Raw genomic sequence first — 17,236 nt, 5'->3', positions numbered from 1 at the left:
AGCTGTGGTGGTGTATGCCTGTTTTCTTGCAATTCTTGGAGACTGAAGCAGAAAATCACAACTTTGAACTCAGTTTGGGTAAATTAGTGACTTGGCAAAAATTTTAAAAAGAGGTGAAGGATGTAGCTCAGTGCAAATGTCCTGAGTTCAGTCCCCAGTCACACACACGCACACACACAGACACACACACATGCACACATACATGTACAGAATCCAAATCTAGCTCTCCTGATGCTAAATCCAGCGTTCCTTTTAGGCTGTTCTCAAACAGTAGGGTTTTAATTATTATTTTGGAGACAGGTCTCACTCTGCAGTTCAGGCTGGCCTTAAACTCACTATGTAGCCCAGGCTAGTCTTGAATTCATAGCAATTTTCCTGTTTCAGCCTCCCAAGTGCTGGGATTATAGGCATGTGACACTATGTCCAACATTCAAACAGTAAATTCTTGTCCACTCAACTCCTCCAACAGTTAGTTTTCAGGAGTCCATTGCATTTTATGTGATTTTTTTTTCCTTTTCTATGCTGCTGGGAATTGAACCCAGGGACTTGCAGATACTAGATAAGTGCTGTATCACTGAGCCACATCCCCAGTCCTCCATCAAAATTTCTGGCCCTCCATGTTGGACTCACTGGTATTTTGTAGCCAGAACTCCTCTTTCATATGCATTTTTTGAAGATGAAGGTTTGATGTTTGACGTAATTCCTCAGACTCACCACATTCACAGGCCTCTTCATCTGTATGAACTTTCTGATGTACAGTAAGGTTTTTTCTTTGCCTAAACACTTTACTACAATCATTACAACCATAGGGTTTCTCTCCTGCATGGATTCGTTGATGGCCAATCAAATTCCTCTTAGAAGTAAAGGATTTCCTACACTTCTCACACTCATAAGGTTTTTCCCCAGTGTGCATTCTCTGATGTACGACAAGGTTTTTATTCTGACTAAAGTCCTTTCCACACTCACTACATTTATAAGGTTTCTCGCCAGTGTGGATTCTTTGATGTACCATAAGGTTTCGACTAGAGGTAAGGACTTTTCTACATATATGGCATTCATAGGTCTTTTCCCCACTGTGAATTCTTTGATGTTCAGTAAGGTTTCTATTGTAGGTAAAGCCTTTCCCACACTCATTACATGCATAGGGCTTCTCACCAGTGTGGATCCTCTGGTGGGCTATCAGGTTGGAGCGGTAACTGAAGATTTTCCCACAGTCACTGCATTTGTAAGATTTTTCCCGCGTGTGAATCCTCTGATGTCCAATGAGGCTTTTCTTCAGAATGAAGCATTTGCCACACTCATCACACTCATAGGGCTTCTCGCCACTATGAATTCTCTTATGTTCAATGAGGTTTCTGTTTGAGCTGAATGCTCGGCCACACTCACTACATTCAAAGGGCTTTTCTCCAGTGTGAATTCTCCGGTGCACAAGCAAGCTTGAATTGTAATTAAAAGCCTTCCCACAATCCTCACATTTATATGCTTTCTCCTGGGTATGGAGTTTCTGATGGACCATGAAACTTTTGCTCATGATAAAGGTTTTCCCACATTCTCGACATTCATATGGTTTCTCTCCATTGTGGAGTCTCTCATGGTCAATGAGGTTTCTGTTAGAACCAAAGACCTTGCCACAGTCTTTACATTCATAGAGGTTCTCTCCAGTGTGGAACCTCTGATGTAAAATGAGGCTCTTCTTCAGAATGAAAATTTTCCCACACTCATTACACTCATAAGGTTTCTCTCCATTGTGAAGCCTCTGGTGGTCAAAGAGGTAAGCACTCTGTGTGAAGGCTTTCCCACACTCAGTGCACTTGTAGGGCTTCTCTCGGCTGTGCATCCTTTTGTGGTCAATGAGGTTTGACTTAGCACTAAAAATTTTTCCACATTTCTTACAACCAAAGGTTTTCTTTTCTGTGTGGACTCGCTGGTGCAAGAGGAGGCTTTTACTTCGAATGAACACTTTGCCACACTCTTTACACTTGTAAGGGTTCTCTGAACTGTGGAGTCGCTGGTGGTCAACAAGGTATGTAGTCTGAGCGAATGTTTTTCCACATTCATCACATTTATAGGGTTTCTCCCCAGAGTGGATTCTCTGGTGCAGAATGAGGCTCTTCTTCAGAATGAAAGCTTTCTGGCACTTGTTGCATTTGTAAGGCTCTTCCCCTTTGTGGAGCCTCTGATGGTCAACAAGGTATCCATTTTGGGAGAAAACTTTCCCACACTCATTACATTTAAAAGGTCTCTCTCCTGAGTGGCGGCGTAGATGTATAATCAGACCTGAGTGCCTGTAGAAGCCCTTCCCACACTCTTTACATTTGTAAGGCTTCTCTCCCGTATGGATCCTCTGGTGATTCAGGAGGTAAGTGCTCTGAGAGAATGCTTTTCCACATTCATTACATTTGTAAGGCTTCTCCCCAGAATGGTTCCGCAAGTGCATCTGAAGGCTTGAGCGCTGAATAAAGCCTTTTCCACATTCCTTACATTTGTAAGGTTTCTCGCCAGTGTGGATTCTCTGATGGTTTAAAAGATGGGAGATTTTATTAAAATGTTTACAACATATATCACATTTATAAAACTTCTTTCCTTCAGTACCAATTAAGCTTTCAGAAATAGTTGAACCTAAAATCAAGTTTTTTACAAATTCTTTCCCGTTCTGGCTCTGTTTTTCTAGTAGAGTCCTTTTCTTCTTGTCTGGTTCACAAATGGAAACCTTCTCCAATATAGCTACTCTTTCCTCAGTTTCATTTCCCAACTGACTTGGCAAAACTTGCCATTCACACTCTTCCTCAAAGTCAAGGTCCTGGGGAACACCATCTTGAAGTCTTTTTGATGTTCCTCTCTGAGAGTCTGATCTTTGAGAAATATTCTGCTCTGGTGTCACCTCCTCATTCTCCATCATTGTCTCCCATTCTGGTAAAAACAATTAAAAATACAAATGTTATCATGTCCTTGTTGAAGAGAATCAGATCTTTAAATGGGTTAAATACATGCTAGAAGGGCCGGCCAGAGGGCTCAGTTGACTAAAATGCCTGCTTAAGCAGAGCGCAGCAGCCGGGGATCATCTGATCTCTGGCATGCCATGCCAACTCTGCTCCTGGGGTGCGCTGAGACATTGATTGAGAGTGGGCATGATGGTGTACACCTGTAACCCCGGCATTTGGAAGGCTGAACACAGGAGAATCACTACAAGTCCGATCTATGTAGTGAGATCTGGTAGATCCTGTACTAAATTAAATAAATAAATAAATAAATGCTAGAAATATATACATTAAAATTTTTTTGTTTGGTGTTAGGGATCTAACCCAGAGCCTTGTACATGCAAGCAACTGTTCTACCATTGAGTGACACCTCTAGTTCCAAGTAGAAAGAGAGTATTTATTGCACACAAAAAGAAGCTTTTCATTAAAAGTACAAAGCAGAATACAACACTGACAGGATGTTGCAAATAAATTAACATACAACTCACTGAAACTTCCAAGCTATCTGTGTTCTGGTAGCAAATGGAAAAATACAAATAATGCTGAGGAGGAGATGCAAGTAAGAATTAAAGGATGGAGGTGGAATCTGATGTAAATGGTTCAGATATGAGGTTAAGAAGTTAGATAGAACAGAAACTTTTTTTTTTTGGTATTGCAAATGGAACTCAGGACATTAAGCTTGCCAGACGGATGCTGTGCCGCTGAGCTATATCTGCAGCGTAAGAACTATATTTATTTGTTTCTAGGAAGAACGATTTGATTTTTAATCTTTATTTATTTATTTATGTATTTGGTACAGGGTCTCACTACGCAGCTCAGATTCATAGTGATCCTCCTGCGTCATCTGCCCTAGCACTGGGATTACAGGTGTGCACCACCACATCTGATTTTGGTGGCCTGGGGCTTGGCCCCAGCCACAGTTGTGCTGCAGGTACCTGAAACAACAATGCAGGCCTGCAAACGAAGGCCGGACAATAAGGAAGCAGGAGGAGCATTTACTAAAGTCAGACAAGGTCCTCAGCAACCATATGATGCCTTTACTGAGCAGCTCACATGAGCACTAGAGAGACAGATTACTAATGAAGTAGTGGCTAACGAATTAATGTTAAAACTGGCACATGAACAGGCAAACTGATTGTCACGCTGTTCTTAAAGGCATAGTTGGAAAGCCAGAAACTTCCTTGGCCGATATGACTAAGGCATGTCATAGGAGGAACTGAAACTCACGGAGCTTCCTTGATGGCTGCAGTGTTAAAACCAGCGCTCATTGTTGTAACTGTGGAAGGCCAGGGCATATTCCAAAAGATGGTGAAAAAAAAGAAAAATCGGCCTTCCCAAAAATGTCCTTGATGTCATAAAGGACATCACTGGGCTAATCAATGTTGATCAACTTCTTTCAGTCAGGGAAACCCCATACCGGGAATACCCGCAGCTCCGGGCAAAAGAGGGAAAAGATCATGACAGCCCAAGTAAATACCACGACCAAACTCCCTACCAATCCTTTCATGCCACAAGAGGGAGCACTGGCATAGATTTAATTATACAAGATGTCTTATTAGAGATGACAGGAAAAGTATATTTAGTAGACTCCCAACTAAAAGGACCATTACAAGTAGGACATATGGGGTTAATACTATCTAGATCCCATAGTCAAAAAATAATCTGTTTGTCACCCCAGGTGTTATTGACAGTGATTATATGGGAATTATAAAAATACAATTATGGATCATGAAAACACAGTTAGTATCGAAGGTATCCTCACCAGCATAACTGGTCAATTGGCCTTATTTTCAAAGTCAAGTGACTGAAAATAAAAGAGGAGATCAAGGCTTCAGGAGCACTATATGTGCATTAACTGTACCAATTACCCCTGTCAAGCCCACCTTAAACTTAGTAATACAATCTCAGGAGCTACAGGATCTGCTTGATACTGGAGCGGATGTTACTGTATTTCCTACACACATGTGGCCAAAAGCTTGGCCAAAACAAAAAGTGCCTAAACTATGGGGACTAGGGAGATAGTCAGAGGCTTATCAGAGTCAAATCTGTTTAAGAGTACAAAAAAGATCTAAACTCACCTATCCTTGGCTATATTACTCCATACATTCTCAAAACCCCTTTTATTATCTGGGGAAGAGACATTCTTTCAATGCTTCACTATACTACTGAAACCCCTTTTTTGTAGGGGCCTCTGCAGATAATATGCTACCCATACAATGGTTAACCACAGGTTATACTTGGTAGGTCAATGGCCCCTTTCACAAGAAAAATTACATGTTGCAGAGGCCCTAATGTCAGAACAGCTACACTTGGGACATATAGAAGAATCTATCTCTCCTTATAATACCCCAATCTTTGTTATAAAAAAGAAATCTGGAACGCGGCGGTTATTACAAGACTTAAGAGCTATTAATGCTATAATGAAACCCCTGGGACCATTACAAGGAGGCTTACCAAACCCAAATTTAATTCCCTTTGACTATCAATGCTTTATTATTGATTTAAAGGACTGCTTTTTTTCAATACCATTAAAACTTCAGGATAGAGAAAAGTTTGCCTTTTTTCTCCCAATTATCAATAACCAAAGCCCGCAAAGATGTTATCAATGGGTTCACCTGCCACAAGGGATGACGACTAGTCCTACCACATGTCAATATTTTGTGGATAAAGCCCTTTTACCATACAGAAATCGATATCCTTCTCATCTTATCTACCATTGTATGGACAATATATTGTCTCCCCTTCTTAATATTATCAGAACAAGGATGTCAAAAAGCCTCTGATAAAATTCAGAGACAAAGAGCCAGCCAAATAGCGGATTAGGCAGATGCAGGGGTGGGAGTTCGATTTGATCCCCAGGCCTGCTGTGCCGGGGGCACGCTGAGACACTGACTGAGACTGGACGTGGTGGCACATGCCTGTAATACCAGCACTTGGGAGGCTGTAAACAGAGGGATCACTGCAAGTCCAATCTATGCTGTGAGACCCCGGAGACCCTGTCCTAAATACAAAAGAATAATAATACTTAAAAAAATAAATAAAATTCAACAGCAATTAACCACTAAGAAGAATGTATGCAGTGTGTTAATTATTGAAACTGTCCTACCGATTTGATTTGAAACTGTCTCATTGCTATTTATCAATAAAATTATGGCAAAAAAATAAATAAAAATAAAATAAAATTCAAAGACAATAACCCATGCAATACCTTGGTCATAAATTTACTAGGGCATATTCAATTCCCTCTTCCATAAAATTAGGTATTCCTAGCTCTTTATCCCTCCCTAAGTTACAACAATTATTAGGAAATATAAGTTGGCTGCCCCCATTACCCCATCGACACACAACATTAAGTCCACTCTTTCAATTGCTCTCTTCCTCTACTTCTATCTCACAAACATTACCTATCTCTCCCCCTGCTAAACAAGCTCTACAGTACTTTAATTCTATACTGGATATCCCTTTTGTAGATCATACTCCCTTAAATAAGGAGATATGTCATTTCATTCTAATACCCCATCAACCTTATTATATGGGGGTATTAGCCCAACAGCATAAGAACAAATGGTATTTTTTAGAATGGCTCCACACACCTCACACCATAAAAAGGACTCGATATAGTTCTGCAAGTTAAACTGCAGATCTGGTGAAACGTGCTATTAAATGAGCCATACATTTATTTGGCTTTGCTATATCACCCACTGGGTTCCCTCTGAAAAAGATGCTCACCATGTCTTTTTGCATGACGACCCTTATCCGTGTTTACCACCAGTCTCTTCCAAATACAGTTCTCTCTGCCCACGACACACGCTTATCATATCTACAAAAGGCTCTTCCTACCTTTTCTTTTCATCCTTCCATGATTCCATCCGATAAGCCGGTTTTAGGACTCACAGTACTCACTGATGGAAACAGAACTAAGGGAGTAGTAACGCGGCAAACAAATCACACCTGGCGCCATAGAGCCACACTCCCTTATATCCGCCCATGGCAAAGTGAGCTGGCAGCCATTCTACTAGCTCTCCAGCTATTCGACAACCAACCTGTAAGTACTTATGACAATGCCTGTGCCTGCTGTGTAGCACAACACATTCTGGATGCCATCCTATCTTCTGCTCTTCATTCTACGTTACATTCCTTGTTTATCTCTCTACAAGCTACTGCGGCACCGCTCACATTTGGTTTACATTTATCATACTAAATCACACCTTAAACTACCTGACCTCCTTACACAAAGCAATAATATGCTGACTCTTTATTACCTTTGTTTATAGGCCCACTTACCAATCATCAATTCTTTCACCAAAATGCTCGCTCTTTACAAAAATAATTTCACATTCCTTTAACACAAGCTCAAAATATAGTTAAGTCATGTAATCAGTGTATTCCTAATTTTCCTTCCTCCTTTGGAGCCAACCACAGAGGTTTAAAGGTTACTGAAATATGGCGAGTGGATGTTACTCATTTTCCCCCTTTAGCTCCTTATTCTTATCTACATGTCCGTATTGACACATATTCACAGTATGTTTGCCCATAAAGAAAAAAACACAAATCAAGCTAACCAACATATTCCAGCTGCCACAGCAGTTATGGACAAACCAACAGAGTTAAAAACAGACAGTGGTCCTGCTTATGCTTCACATGCGTCACCACATTCTGTTCCCAATGGGATATTACTCACTAAATGGGAATTCCACACAACCCCACTGGCCAAGCAATAGTAGAACACTCCCACCACAAAGTTAAACAAACTCAACCGCCACAGCAACCAGCGAAGAATAGTAGCCGTGGCCCTCCGCTACCCCATGGCCGTGGGCCTCAACAAGGGCCACAAGGTGACTAAGAATGTGAGCAAACCAAGGCACAGTTGCCATCGCGGACGTCTCACCAAACCCACCAAGTTCACGTGGGACATGATCCGGGAGGTGCGCGGCTTTGCCCTCTACGAGTGGGGCGCCACGGAGCTGCTCAAGGTCTCCAAGGACAAGCGCATCCTCAAGTTCATCAAGAAAAGGGTGGGGACGCACATCCGCGCCAAGAGGAAGCGTGAGGAGCTGAGCAGCGTGCTGGCCGCCATGAGGAAGGCAGCTGCCAGAAGAAGGACTGAGTCCCTCTGGAATAAAGCTTTGTAGAAAGTTTAAAAAAAAAAAAAATAAATAAACAAACTCTATCACTATTAATAAAAGAAAAAAGAGGGGAAATAGGGCCCCCTACAAGTAAATGACATAATCTATTATCTCTGATGCTATTTAAACTTAACATATTATCTGATTTATATTTTTCTCTCAATCAATGGTCATCTCCTTACCTCCATTGTTTTCATTTATCAACATCACTCCTCAGGTATGATATAAAAGTTTATAAACTGGTCAGAGGGCGTGCTTCTGTTTTCACCCCTACAGGTCCGCTGTGGGTCCCTGCTTGCTGCATCAGCCCTGTCCATGGGGTGGCATCAAGGACTGAACAACCCGATCCCGCGGTCCCAAAGTCATCTAGCCTTAATAGATGCCAACCACCATGGCCCTCTGCCGAGAAAGTGAAGAAGAATGACATGCCCTGAGGAACTGGTCCCCTGGGGAAGCCTGAAAACGCCTATTAATGAGGAGCAAGATGCTCTTGTGCCCACCCCCTAAGGATTTACTTTAGAGAGATTGTTCTTGATGATCTGTGCTAAAATCACAAAGAATTCTATGTTATCCATACTTTGTTGATATGCTGTGCTTTGCCGCTTGGACTACTGGCTCCTCTGTTCAATACGCATGAAAATGTGCGGATTCAGATGGCCTCCTCCCTTAATACCTCTTCTTTTTGTCTTGAACAGGATCTTAATTTACAGTACGTACTGGGCGCCTGCCTCTGAGCGGTCTGTAAGCCTGCTGAGGATATCAGAAACATAGCCTTCCTTAGACATACTGATACCAGAGCTGCACTTACCAGGACTTGCTCACTGGGGACCTGCATCGTATGACACTCCTTCAGGAGCATTAGACTTTATTACCCATAAAGTAATAACACCACCCAATAACACCTGCGTGCGATTTGTAATCTGCACCGGAGCCAAATGCCATAAATTGTTGGGTAACTTAAGCCGCTCCAATTATGATGAATATATTTCTAGTCATAGTAACATTTAACTACATTCCCGCCAGTCTCTCTAATGTCCCCTGTTTTGTTTTTTATGCTAATTTCTCATTTTTTTAATATTAATTTTATTGAGAACTCTGTTGTTGAAGTAGACTGGCTATGATGCTTCCTTCCCAAACTGATCTGACTCACCCCCAAGCACATAATCTTATCCATCTACGTTGGCCCAGAGACATTTCTAGAATACCACTGCCCCTACCTGTGATGATAAGGTTACCTAAACTGACAGGACATACTGGGTTTCTGCCTCTGACCGTCTGTAAGCACCTGGCAGATGCGGAAGCTTATGCTATGATATTCAGTATTGCAGGCAATCTATTCTTTGGAGAAATAGCTGGAAAACATGTTCAACAGTTGGGATGTCAATTAGCAAAGGCTCGAAATACCACATCTGCTGCTACTGCCTTGCTGATATGTGGAACAAAAGAAACACAGACAAGTCTTCATAGACAACCGAGTTGCCATCGATTACCTGCTTTTATTTCATCCCCAGGGATGTGAAAAGGTAAAAAATGTGTTGCTTTAATTTATCAGATAATAGTCAACAAATACAAAACAAGTAGACATTAAAAGAACTAGCCTTACAGATTCAGCAAAAGGAAGGAGGATGGGATTTGTTTGATTGGCTAGTACAATGGATTCCTGGAAATGGTTAAAACAAATATTTCTTATGTTTATACCCCACTGTTGTGGAATAATTTTCATTTGTTGTATCCCACAGTGTATTTCCTTATGCTGTAATTATTGTAACCCTATGAGACAAATCTATTTATTAAACAAACAAAGAAAGGAGAGATGTTGGGATAAGGAGGAGTCAAAACAGAGGTGTGCGGAATGACCTGCAGGGCACGTGGGAGAAGGAACAGAAAAGCAGAACTGCAACAGCAGAGGGAGTAACCGAGAACACCTGGAGCTCCTCAAGGACATCCTGTTTTGTGTCCTTGCTCCCAGATGCCTGGCAGGATCCTAGCTTAAACATTAACAGTACGTGTTGCCCAAAGACACACACAGCAAGATCATGTTATGATCACCGCCAGTAGCCTAAAGGCTGAGAGACAATATATAAAGTCCAGTCCAAGGAGAGAGCAGCAGCCTTTGCTCCAGCCCTCGCTCTGCTTTCACTGGGGGCCTGTGTGTCCTTGTCTACGGCCAGCACCCACCCTTCCCTGCAGAGCTAATGCAAGAGAGCTAAAACTTAGAAGAAAACACACACGCGAATCTGTTACGACTGTGGGCTGGCAATAACTTCTTAGATATGACAGTGTTAGGGTTTGCATCTAGGTGTCGGCCCCAAAGCCCCATGCAGGCACGGGGCAGGCAGCTTCTAGAGTCTGTGCTTAATTCCTGATCCAATGCTGGGATTACGGGTGTGAGGGCTACCTCTGCCCTGGGACAGATAATCCAGACTACAATATAAGGACGGGAGAGGCCTGCCGGCTGCTGCAGCCTGTGTTCCTCCCTTGCTCTCGGCAGTTTTCTGCTGCCATGGGTGGCTGCCCCCTGCCACGTGCCACTCTGCCTTGCAGCCAGCAGAGTATGGGCTGAAACCTCTACAACTGTGAGCTAAAACCTTTCCTTCCTTAATTCTGGGTTAGGGCATTCTTTCCCAACAATGAGAGAAAAGTTACTAAGACAGATGCTAAATGCAAAAACAACAAAAATATGAATTTCTCAATAAGTTTTGTCCCTCAGGGAATACCATCAAGAATGGGAAAAGACAACACAGCATGGGAGAAAAATACTTGTAAGTCATGTATCTACTAAGGGAGTTTTATCTAGAAAATATAAAGAGCTCTTATGACTAAGTGATAAGAAAGACAAATAATTCTATTTCAAATATATGAAAAAATTTGAAAAAAGGGCCAGCCTGATAGATCAGCAGACTACAAAGCCTGCTTAGGCACAGCGCATGCCACGCCAGCCCCGCCCCCAGGGCACACTGACCTGTGGACTGAGACTGGGTGTGGTGGCGCGTACCTGTAATCCCAGCACTTGGGAGGCTGAAAACAGGAGGATCACGACAAGTCCAATCTACGTAGTAAGACCCTGTAGACCCTGTATCCCCTGTACGAAATGCATAAAAAAAATTTTTTTGAAAGTCTTCCAACACATAAGTAGCTAATAAGAACATGATAAGCTGCTTAACATCACTAGCTCTGAGGAAAATGGCTATGTCAATTGAAAGTACAATGACATTTCAGATCCACTGGGATGGTTAAAATAAAAAGAGTAAGTGTGAGTGAGAAAGTGAAGAAGCCGGAATCCTTAGCCACTGAGAGGAGCGCGAAATAGTGTAGCTACTTTGGTAAACAGTCTGCCAATTTCTCAAGTGATGAAATGCAGAGCACACGTGGCCCAGAGAGTCTCCTAGTTATGTATCCAAGAAAAATGAGAACTACGCCCACAGAAAGACATGCACACAGATCCTAGCAGCGGCTTTATTTAGGATATCCTGAATGCAGAAGCCACCTAAATGCAATTAACTGATAAATGGGTAGAAAACTGCTATATCCATTGAGTGGGCTGCCGCCAGCAGTAAAAAGCATGAAGCACTGACACCTACGACAGGATGAACCTTGACAGCATCGTGGTAAGTAGGAGGAGTCAGGCACAAAGGACCACAGGCTGCACAAGTCCACCAACGTGAACTGTTCAGAACAGACAAAGCGATAGAGACAGCAGGTCAGCGGTTGCCCGTGCCGGGGGATGGGACAGGTGAAATGAGCGTGGATTGCTGAGAGGTTCAAGGTTTCTGTTTCGGTCAAGTCTCCTCAAATTGATGGTAGTGAAAGTTACACAACTTTGAACACACGCCCTGGAACTGTACACTTTAAAGGGTAAATCTTGGGGTACGTGACATGTATCATAACAAAATTGTTACAGCTCTGGCCCTGCACCATACATGTCCTCCTTGCACATGCCCAGTCCTCCCCAGCCCAGGGTCCTACGGCTTCCCATATTGCCATGCGTGCTGTAGTTTCATGCTACACTATATTATAATCCTCAGTGTAAAGCTCTAGCTGTCCAGTCTAAGTATATGCTGGGAAGTACTCAATAATAGTTTTTGAATACTTTCCTTTAAATTCTAGTCTAGTCTAAGGAATAAACATAGACAATCCAAACCATCTTTGCAAGGCATCCTCTCAAATCAGAATTACAGGTCAAGGAGCACAAGCACCTCCTTTCACAGAGCCCAAACAGCTTTGGGGCTAGAATGCATTTTATTTATTAAATTTGGCTCAAACTTTCCTCAAAGAGCTGCACTGAACAAGCACTTCTGCCTATTTCTCTCCCTTCCTCCTTCCGTTTTTGATGCCGCAGATCGAACGCAGGTTGCCTCAGGTTACTAAGCATGGGCTACCTCACTGACCTGTATTATTAGCCCATTTTCTTGTCATTTTTTTTAGTTGAGCTCTCAGACTCAACTGGAATTTATAAACATTTTAGGCACAGGGGTTGTCTGATCACAACAGCGATAATCTAAAATAAGGAAATGGCTAACTTATGGTACAGCTTAGTAGACGATGTTTCCACAGAGTTTATAATATCAATGAGGAAAGCATGAGAAAACTGTATGGGCAGTAGGCTAATCCATCCTGTGTCCTTCGGCTAGTGTGCTCTGCACCGCTAGTGAGCGTCCTTAGTGTCCTTACCAAGTGGCTGCGGAAGGTCATTTTATATCGGTACGGCTGTTGCCAAGGCTACAAATGAGGAAAGCTGTATTTGGCTGTATTTGTGTGCAGCACTAACTTTCTGACTGCTAATGTATGTTTCTGCTTGCTGGGCCTTGTTATGGCTTTTTTTGTGTGGTGATATGTTTTATGTTCTCTTGTAAAAAAAAAACAAACAAAAAACCCTGTACAGATACACACACACACACACACACACACACACATTTGAACAATATGCAAAAACTGTCTAACATAGAAAAAACCAGATAGGATGGCATCAACATGTAGACAGTAGTTGTTTGTGAATAGTGGATTTAAAGTAGATTTGTTTCTTTGTAGTATTTTGTGTTTTCTAAAGTAAGTATAAGATATTTTATTTCTTTTTAGAAGGCTGATGAGCTGAAGGTATGACTGATAGAAGAAAGAGGGCTTACCTAGAGAAGTGACGCTGCCATAATTCTCCAGCATCACGTCCCAGTACAAGGCTCTCTGGATTGGGCCCAGGCATGCCCATTCCTCTGCAGTGAAGCATACCGAGACCTCCTCAAACATCACCAACTCCTGAAACGAGAGGTGTACGGGAGATTACCAATACCTAGGGCTCCCCTACAAATGGTGTCTTCTCCCTTCTGGGGACAGAATACAATGTGAGGTCACAAGGTAAGACTCAGATATCAAGGAGAACAAAGGGGACCCTCTGTGAAGTCTGTCTCCCCACAGACAGCCCTTGATGTGGAGACAGGCACTGACAGGGCAGCCCAGCAGCAGGACAGTGGCCACTGCAGCGGCAATTCAACAGCGTGAACAGAAGGAAGGAGGGCGCCAGGCTTACCTGTGGCTGGGCCGTCAGGAGCATGAGGGCCATTAATTGATTCCGTGGGTTCTCTTCCTGGGAAAGGGGAGCTGCTTCAAGGGCAGGAGAATCTGCAGAGGGAAACCAACTGTGGGTGAGATTCCCATCACTGTTATCTCCCTCCCAAGTCTAATACCATGGACAAATCAGGGTCTCATAATGACCCCAAACACCCACGCTGAGGCAATGATGGCTACAAAGGGACTACAAACCTTCTCTGAGTGACACCTGTGTGAAGGGCAGGAATAATCCAAGTGTGGCAATAAGAAAGGATGCAGAACCAGAGGGACAAGGAGAGACAGGAGGGCTGATGGCAGGCAGCATGGAAGGAGACCGGGACTGTACAGGATACCTGCACAGAGCAGGAGAGGAAGCACTGCCCACAGAAGGTTCTGGAAAGGGACGCACCATGCAGAGGATCCTGGAGACTGAAGACCACTGGGTCTGGAAGAGCATTCCGGTGGTTTCTGGCTGCTAAGTGGCTCCTGGGAGGCGCAGGAGGAAGTGCTGCTCCTGGAGCACCGGACCCCTCCTGGCCAGCGTCCTGGTTGTGGACAAGTATGGGAACCTGGGGACAAGCCAACGTACAAGCAGTTCGCTCTTGTTCCTTTGGAAAATGGGCTCGCTTATCAACCATGGACCTCTTTCTGTCCTCAGTCAAGAACTGAGAGGTCAGAAAGACCCACCTGGAACGTCGAGCCACAGAAGAGCAGCAAAGCTTTGCATGGGGCAGAAGAGAGCTGTCCTCCAGCCCTTCTCTGGGCACTGTGACCTCTCCAGGGGAGGCGGCACAGGACGGGAACGGAAGCCAGCCTGCATGAGTTCGGGAGGGGATGCAGGCACCAGGCAGGAACCGAGAGCGTGGACCTAGCTTCAGGCCTAGTTTTACGTCAGACTTGGGTTCAGTCCCATCTCTTCTACTATTTACTCTTTCACCGTCGTTTACCTAGACCTTCCTGCTCCAACACAAGTAACACTGCGGTGAGTGCCCAGACACATGGGTTTGCTGCTAGCGAGCTACATGTCTAACCTATGGCAACCCACCGAATCTTCCTGCTTCAGTTTTCTTATCTCTCAAATGAAGAGCATGTTTTAGTGACCTATAATGAAACACACAGCTCTAAAGTCTTCAGTTTTAGATTAAAATAAGTCCCCTGCTTTTGTTTTTCTGAGACAGGGTCTTACCAAGTACTTTGTACTTGTCTTGAATTCACTATATAGCCCAGGCTGTCCTTGAACTCTCTGAGAACCTCCTGCCTCAGTTTACCAGATGCTGGAATTACAGGTGTGCAGCACTGTCCCCAGCACAAACCCATTCTTGATGCCACTGCCATCTGAGTTATGGCGGAGACTTCTTACACAGAAATGCCTCCAGTGGGCCAAAGATTTGTAGAGAGATCTCACCCCCACAGGATTCCAACCTGAAGGTCAAGGAGACAGTCTCATCAGAAGTACCTTAACCTACCCCCTTGTCTTCCAGGATCCTAGCAGGTCACACGACGGGGTCACCCTGGATGTGGAAAGCTTGCCACATCACTGCCTTTCACACTCCAGGCTTCTGTCACTATTCCAAACAGCCGCACGGAGACAACCCACAAGGACATAAACAAAGTGAACCAAGAGTAAGCGTCCCCCAGGGGAACAAAGTGGGATTAATGCTTATGTGTTATTTCTGAGTCAGAACAAAATACCTAATTGATAAACCTACGTCTTTGCTAATATAACCTGGGATCTGAACAGCTCTCAAAGCTACTTTAATTAGCACTAGGTTGCTTATGAGCCACTAATTGCTACTGAACATCCCCGCAGCACCCACCAGGCGGCCTTGGTTCTTTCCTTCCCAGCACACACTCCCACGCCAGCCCTTCTCACCGTTTGCGCGGCTCCACCCAGGTACTCTTGCAGCTCCTCTACCAGGGTCACGACGTCCTCACCACTTCCAGGCCGATGGAGCTGCACCCAGGTCCGGAGCTCCCCCGGAAGGATGCTCAGGAACTGCTCCAGCACCAGCAGCTCTAGGATCTGGGCCTTAGTGCGCGTCTCTGGCCGCAGCCACCGGCGACACAGCTCCCGGAGCTGGCTCAGGGCCTCCTGGGGGCCAGAGGTCTCGTGGTAACGCAGCCGTCTGAACTGCGTGTGCGAGGTTTCCCACACGGAGGGGCTGCTGCCTGGGTAGCTGGCTCCCCATTTCCAGGTGTCATCCTTCCCTTTGACAAGGCCTTCTTGCGGCAAAGCATTGTGGGCCCAGTTCTCTCTAGTCATTGCTGTGTTTTAAGAAAGCTTCCTCTCCAAGTCCTCTTAATTTTTGCTTGACTTCTTAGAGCTTGAAGAATACAATTTCTAAGGCCTCAAGAAATCATTGCGCAAGAAGTGACGCAGCTTTCCCCGGCAGTCCCCACGTGAACAAGAACGTCCTGCACCCGGGCTCAGGGCTGAGTCTGCTCCTCTGGCAGCCACGCTCTGCCGCAGGCCCTGGGTACAGACACCGCTGAAGCTGGCGCGTGGAAACGCTGGCCTTTATTCAAAGGCTGTTCCAACGTGCTACAAGGAGCTCTGCACCACTTACGTGGGCCTCCTGGATACTTGCGTAGCTCAACACTTTATCCCACTTCTCGGCCTTCATTTTGTAACCTAGAAAATAGGAAGGACAGCAGTTCCTACCTTATAGGGTGGTGAGACTATGACATCAGAACATTTTTCTTTGTATTTTAGGGAACGGTCTACAGGGTGTTCAGGGTCTCACTACTAGATCAGACTCTAGTGATCTGCCTGTTTACAGCCTCCCAAGTGCTGGGATTACAGGCGTGCACCACCACGCCCAGTCTCAATCCCAGGCCCCTGCCTCTGCTTGCAGGTGCTTTAATCCGCTGAGCTATTTGGGTGGCCCTCAGAACATTTTTCTTTTCGTGTGTGTCTCTGTGTGTGTCTTGCATGTGAACTCAGCCTTTTTTTTTTTTTTTTTTTTTTTTTTTGGTGGAACGGGGAATTGAACTCAGGACCTTGCGTTTCCTAGGGAAGTGTTTCCCAGGAAGCCATCTCCCCGGCCCAAACTTGAACTCAGCCTTTGAAATGAGCTACATCCACACCCTTTTATTTTTTTAAATTCTGAGACAGGGTCTTACTGAGTTGCTAAGTGCCCAGGCTGGGCCTGAAATGTGTTTCTCCTTCTTTAGCCTCCCAGAGTGCTGGGCTTACAGGCATGTGACACAGTGCCTGGCTCGAGATGTATGTCAAGGGGGGTGTTGTTTGTTTTGTTTATGCACAGCTGGGAACTGAACCCAGAGCGGCATTCTCGACCAACGCTCCAGCCCAGAGCTGTACCTCCATGTTCTAAGCTTCCTAACAGCGCCTGACACACGGACTCAAATGTTAGTGGTCCTTCTACACCAGCTTGCTTTCCTACACTCGGCACAGGCAACAAGTAAGCGCAGTCATAATCTGGATGTTTACGGAAAAAATACTAACAATTAGCAAAGAAAGACTGAATTAAGTTCTGTGTAACTTTGCTCTACTTTTAATTCTTTGAAAATTGTTCATTTGGTTAATCTAAATATTTGGGTTACTTTGTTTTTGTAATTTTAAATATATAT

At 44.3% G+C, this 17,236-nt stretch overlaps 1 protein-coding gene across 2 annotated transcripts; it reads right to left on the bottom strand.

Annotated features, from left to right (window-relative positions):
- Positions 1-348: 348 nt before the first annotated feature.
- Positions 349-16,085, bottom strand: Znf197 (zinc finger protein 197). 2 transcript variants are annotated; one of them, XM_012516781.2, is made up of 5 exons: positions 15,519-16,085; positions 14,055-14,214; positions 13,626-13,717; positions 13,228-13,354; positions 349-2,910 (listed from the first exon to the last, which is right to left on the bottom strand). In XM_012516781.2, the coding sequence occupies exons 1-5, from the start codon at positions 15,906-15,908 to the stop codon at positions 599-601; spliced, it is 3,081 nt and encodes a 1,026-aa protein (XP_012372235.1). In that variant the 5' UTR covers positions 15,909-16,085; the 3' UTR covers positions 349-598. The 2 variants fall into 2 exon arrangements, with proteins under 2 accessions (XP_012372235.1, XP_023556388.1); XM_023700620.1 differs by having other exon boundaries at positions 2,378-2,512.
- Positions 16,086-17,236: the final 1,151 nt, after the last annotated feature.

This window comes from Octodon degus, unplaced genomic scaffold, assembly GCF_000260255.1.
Source record: "Octodon degus isolate 3935 unplaced genomic scaffold, OctDeg1.0 scaffold00126, whole genome shotgun sequence".
NCBI classification, from domain to species: domain Eukaryota; kingdom Metazoa; phylum Chordata; class Mammalia; order Rodentia; family Octodontidae; genus Octodon; species Octodon degus.
Note: the sequence above shows the minus strand (reverse complement) of the source record. Positions and strands in the feature narration are given on the sequence as shown.